Source organism: Benincasa hispida, unplaced genomic scaffold, assembly GCF_009727055.1.
Source record: "Benincasa hispida cultivar B227 unplaced genomic scaffold, ASM972705v1 Contig513, whole genome shotgun sequence".
Lineage (NCBI taxonomy): Eukaryota > Viridiplantae > Streptophyta > Magnoliopsida > Cucurbitales > Cucurbitaceae > Benincasa > Benincasa hispida.
This window is the reverse complement of record NW_024064893.1, coordinates 308,970-314,852: the sequence shown is the minus strand read 5'-3', so window position 1 is coordinate 314,852 and position 5,883 is coordinate 308,970. Positions and strand designations below refer to the sequence as shown.

Sequence of the window (5,883 nt, the reverse complement as noted above, 5' to 3'; positions counted from 1 at the left end):
AACTAATTTACATCTTCCACTGTATTTTGTTGATAACAAGAGTTGACTGATACCTTTAGTGAAAAGCAAATCAACTTAAAAGCAGAAGGATATCTGTCGCTCAATGGCAATTTACAGGCTAAACAAAGAAAAGCACATTCCAATATCGACGACCGGTCCACCTGTGCAGCCCACAGAATCTCAACAAATTTGTAGCTAAACATAAAAAACTTCTCCAAATGGACAAGCATTAAGAAAATGAATCCTTACAATAAACATAGAGACAGAACATTCAATCTACAACTGCAGAAACTCTTGAAAACACAATCAATCAAGGTTAACCATTCATTAACGTGGAAGAACCTTTAGCTTTGTTTCCCTTGGCAAACATCTTCTCTGTAATTCTCAATTTGTATTGCAGATACCCAAAATCTTTGTTCTCATTACTGCAGTTCTACTCCAAGAATAACTGCTACACTAGAGAACAGAACATGGGGAGAGGACATTGATTTAAGAAAATTGATGTAAGCTATTATTTGTAGTACAGAAGTTGATAGTTTGAGTTTTAATTCTAGAGCTGAAGCTCTAATGGAAATTGAGCAATATCACTCAGTAAGTAACAAAGTATCCAGTCATTCACTTACACCCGCAAAAAAAAGTTAATAGCTAATCAACTTCTGAATCTATAACTTATAACATGGATATCGGATTTAAAGAAGCAGATCGTCTGTTGTCCAAAATTACAGCCAATTGGCATGGACTTCCTAATCCAATTCAAGCTTGGCTAACAGCAAAATACAATTAATGGATTTACATGTTAACAAGGGAATGAATATCATATCTTGTACCAGAGGGTACGAGAATGGGAATGAATGGAATGAATTATAAAGAGAGGGAAGAAGGGCATAGTAAAACATGTTAAGGACATCCCCAGCCCCCCAATCTAATTTGGGAACCAACAAATGTGTTTCAGCGAGATATAGCAGCATAACTCTCAAGCAGGAGAGATTGAGATCCCTCGTTTGATATCTTAGAGTGCTTTAAAACCAGCCTCATTCATTTAACTTGCACTGGCGAAGGTAAGGATGATTGTATTTGATATACTTGGTCCAATAACCACGATACTTTGTCATAGCCAATTCCAGCCAGGGCTTCATGTTTCCATTGTAGTGTATGACTGCGGCATTCTCTATCTCAGACCGGTCAATGCTTGGATTGTAACCCAAACCAAGCACATGCCACGACTTGTCAAGTGGATGTGTCAATCCATAAAAAGTAATCAAACCTGGAGGTAGTGTTCCTAGCTTCCAGAGTAACCTTTCTTCATTCTGACACCATATGCAAGGGAAAAAATGAACATCTAAATAGTTTGATGAGGAAACATAAATAAAGTAAGTTTTGATAAAACATTAATAGAAAAACTCAATAGATAGAATTGAAAACTAACCAAGTTTTGCCACTTATGATATATGCCAGTAATGTCTCTCTTTTTCCACTCCTTCAAGTCGAACATATTCATCCCATAAGCCCACCCACATGCATTGGGATCAAATTTTCTTGCAATATGAGGATTGGAGAAGTTAAGATATTTGTCAAAACGGTGAAAACTCTCACCACAGGTTTCTACTGCACCATTAACTTTGCCATGGAGATCCACTCTCCATAATCCAGTCAAGTCTTTCTGGACAACAATGTCATCGTCCAAAAAAAGAATCTTTTCCAACTTGGGATATACCTGAGGAAGATAGAACCTCAGGTGATTAAGCATAGAAAGATACTTTGGATTTCTGTACTTAAGATTTGATGCACCAGATGAAAGAGTGGTAGGATGTCCAGCCTTGAAATAGTATTCTTTCATTGCAGCAGATTCAAGTTGACGTAATACTGGACAGTAAGACGAATTTAACCACTTAAATTCATCAACATTTTCAACATGGACTGTGGCTTTTCCAGGAGGATTTGACAGGAACCACATGTTCATGGCACCAAAATTAAGCTTATCTGTAACAAGGTGGAATACATGTTTCGAAGGATCCTACAAAAAATCCAATAACACATAATTTAGTCAGGAACAACAAAAAGGAGAAGAAGAAAAAATTATAAATACATGATTCGGTGGTATTAGTTCACCCTTCCCATCCAACAAACGGAAAAAGGTAAATATCATCATATGGGTTGCAGTAACAAAAACATTGAAAGGAATGGAAGAGATTTCTGGTTGAAATCCTTTTCTAATTCTTGAATTTTCATACTTTTTGCATCGTGGTTCTTGGACTTTAAAATGCTATATTTTAGCCATTTAACAAACAAATATTCTAATTTAGTACCTAAGCTGTGCATTACAAAAACTATTTTGATACTTATTACAATATTTCATTAATCATTTAACAAAAAGCTAGATTCATTTCAAAATCTAACATTAGACTTGCTATAGCCAATTTGTGACTGCAGACATTTATCTGTGTAGACAGTAACGGGGAAAAAAAATAAAGTGCTCAAGGTTTCAATGCAAAGTTCAAGATAAAAACATGTTTGAAAGTTTATAAAACCAAAATGGAAGAAGCCATCCAAGCAAAGAACAAAGTAGGATTTAAACCTAGATTTTTTTTGTAATCAAATTTTTTCTTTCGTTTAAATAAGGACTAGAAATTATGTTAAAAACAAACTTTTATACTTGTATGGAATTTAGAACATAATTCAAAAACTAAGCTTATCAACGCCCATTCTTTTGCAAACACACTCACAAAGAGCTTCAGGTGCTAGAGCAGTTTAAATACCTTAGCATTCACAATGGTTGAGTTGACAACGACTGAGGCAGCCAAGACATTATCTGAAAAGAGGGCATAATGATAAAGATTTGGATTTTCTAAATTTTCACTTCCAGGAAATTTTCTTTTCTCTAGAGGAAGAAGATGGTAGTCTATAGTTAGACGCAAGGATAAGCAGTGAATTCCATTAGGTATGGTCTTGGCAGCCAACTGACTGAGAAATGTGCTTTGCTTTTTCAAGCCTCTGACTTCTTCATCAGCGGATTGGAGCATTGCCCTTAGCTTTCCTGTTACCAACTTGCAGTCATATAATTGCTCTTTTGCTTTTGACAAAATTTGGCCCATGGATTTTATTTTATCAGGGGCACTGCAAACAAAATATACATACAACAGATGATACTTCCAAAACCACAAGTACAAAACAGTAAGAGATGCAGATGACTATTAGGAAATATTTTTGAGTTACAATTCTCTCAAAAAAAACAAAAAGAAAAGAAAAAAGAAGAAGAAGAAGAAGAAGAAGAGAGAGAGAGAGAGAAGATTAGGCTACCTTCGATGCAGATCGGCATCGGTACTGGCCTCTCCTAAGGCACGTTGGCTTTCTTTCAAACGTGTCTGGAGTTCATGGTACAGGTCAAGCTTGTTCTTCATCTTTGCTATACCTATGTATGCCCTTGCCATGATCATTTGGTCCCGCATCAAGCGTACAGTTGCATCGGAGTTCTCATTCTCATTTTCTTTCCTCCATATACTGTATTTACCTAGAACTGAGGTATCAACTGATTTTGAGCGCTCAATAGCAGCATTCTCAAGTTTTATCAGAATGTCATCGTCCTGTTGAAGCAACTGAGCAGCACGCTTCTCACGTTTTTTTTCTCGAAGTTGCTGCACAAGTAGCTAAACTTAAGTATAAAACCCAAGGTAAATCCAACATATATACTCGACAGGAACACAATATTTTTGTTATGACATACGGGTATAATAGGATGATATGACAAAGCTCATCAAAAAATTAAGATGACATAGTATCTTTTCCTTATTATTTTGCTAATGTAAACCTAATACTAGTTTTCATACTGAAAAACTACAAAGATTTTGAAACGCAAATCATTTCAGATTGATAGTTACCCTCCTTGCCCGTTTTGTAGGACTATCCGTAAATTGGGAACTGTCATCTGCACAAGATAACTAAATCAATACAGAGAAAAAAAACAAAATAAAACAAACTAATACACCACATAAAAGACTTCAAATACCCACCCATAAGTTTGACCTCTTCACGGTCAGGTTTTTCTTTCCCAAGATCAACAATAATTTGGTTTTTCTACAAACCCAAAACAGAGATATATGAGAATGATCAGGACGAGAAGGGAAAATGTAAAACAAGAAGAATGCACCATGTCGACATTAAAGGTTATGAAAGGCCAAACCAACCTCAGAAATGCTATCAACTCTAATCTCTTGACCATCTATTTTCCATGAAACTGACAAATTATTTTTTCGAAAATGGTCAAGACTATAGGGACCCATATCATTTGTGCTAGCAGCAATCACATCAATGACCTGAAGTATAGAATAAAAAATCTTTTCCTGAGAGAGTGCAGCAAAAAATGAAACTAAGTTTTTTTCTAGAAACTAATGAATAAAACTGTTTGTTAAATAGCAATAATCAGAAGCAATGGATCTAAATCAGAAAGCACTTGCCTCTTTAGAGAAAAGAGACTTGAACTGTTGCAATGCTATCCTTTCTCTCCATCCAACATCCTGCACTCTCAAGTAATATGTCTTAGGATAACTAGAACAGCATCGTGAACCACACAGTCTATGACCCTCTACGAATTGAGGGGGAAAAAACAACCACATTGATACTAACCTGCTGGCCAGAACCACCCGAAATAATTTCAAGATCTGCAAAAATATAAACCATCCCATCAACTTAAAGACAAACTTCCGCTAACCGTTGTAAGGCCAACTAAGACTACAAACTCTAGCGTTCATATTTATGTTCTTCGAAGTATGCTAAAATTTCCCCAGTGCAATAAACAACATCCAATCCACCGACAAACATTTATCATGACCAGACTAGTTTATTCACTTCAATAACCAGTAATTAAATTTCGTAAGGTGAAAACAATATAAAACACCCATCCAGTTTCAAAATATAGAAAGCCTTGGAAAGAACAAAAGTGTCGGCGGCATCGATGTTCCTATGAATCAATGACTTCTAGTCTTTCCCTTTCGATAAAATAAGATCTGAAAAACACCTACATTGCAAATTTGCAAGAACAACAAACAAATCTAGAAAGAGAAACAAGGAAACTAACCTGCACCACGGAGACCTCGGCTGAAGAAGAAGAGCACAGGAGAGAGAAACAAGAAAATAACAAATAGAACAGGAAGTCGAGATCCGCCACCAGCTCTACCCCTCTGGGCAGCAGTAGCGGACAACAATCCCCGCTTCGATGCCATGGGCAATCGGGATGCCTTCAAATCACCGACACCACACCGTGGGGCACGATCCAGTCAGAAAGTAATCAATAGAACGAATCACAAGCCGAAATCACAAAGAGATCTTGACAAATTACACAATTATCAATAACCCCCTAAAATGCTAGTCCAAATTCATCAGAACACGTCACTGAAAGAGAGTGAGATCTGAGAAAACGAGAAAAAGGAAGAAATGGCGAAACAAATGTAAGAGGAAATTAGGAAAATGGAGAGTAATCTTCAATCAGACTCAAAACTTCGGAACCCTAAGGAAATGGAAAACAAAAAATGGAGAGTGATCTGAATTTGAAGATTTAGCTAGATTCAGCTCGTCGCTTCTCCATTTCTCTCTCTCTCTCGGTTTATTATTAATTTTAATTATTATTTTTTTTCCCTCTCCAGGAAAGGTCGTTCGCTGGTGGTAGGGGATAAACCGACGTCGTTTTCGAACCGAGATGGCAGATGGAGTCCAACTGGCTCTCAACATATTCAGCCGCGTTCTCTTTACTAAATTTCTAAATATTTTTTAATCACACATTTACTTCGTAAGTTTGATAGTTGCTCTAATAAGTTTCAAAATCTATACGGGGTCTTTAGCTCACTGATATGAGTTTAGTTGAGTTTATATCAACTCAATATTTAGCTCACC

The 5,883-nt window shown here is 36.5% G+C and overlaps 1 protein-coding gene across 2 annotated transcripts; it reads right to left on the bottom strand.

The window, feature by feature from the left end:
• Positions 1-514: 514 nt before the first annotated feature.
• On the bottom strand, positions 515-5,622 carry LOC120069602 (polygalacturonate 4-alpha-galacturonosyltransferase-like). 2 transcript variants are annotated; one of them, XM_039021393.1, is made up of 10 exons: positions 5,072-5,622; positions 4,621-4,655; positions 4,452-4,511; positions 4,182-4,337; positions 4,008-4,071; positions 3,876-3,922; positions 3,298-3,632; positions 2,757-3,114; positions 1,427-2,014; positions 515-1,307 (listed from the first exon to the last, which is right to left on the bottom strand). In XM_039021393.1, exons 1-10 carry the CDS (start codon positions 5,214-5,216, stop codon positions 1,032-1,034), a joined length of 2,064 nt encoding a protein of 687 aa, XP_038877321.1. In that variant the 5' UTR covers positions 5,217-5,622; the 3' UTR covers positions 515-1,031. The 2 variants fall into 2 exon arrangements, with proteins under 2 accessions (XP_038877321.1, XP_038877322.1); XM_039021394.1 differs by having other exon boundaries at positions 4,182-4,310; positions 5,072-5,621.
• Between the last annotated feature and the right edge of the window lie 261 nt (positions 5,623-5,883).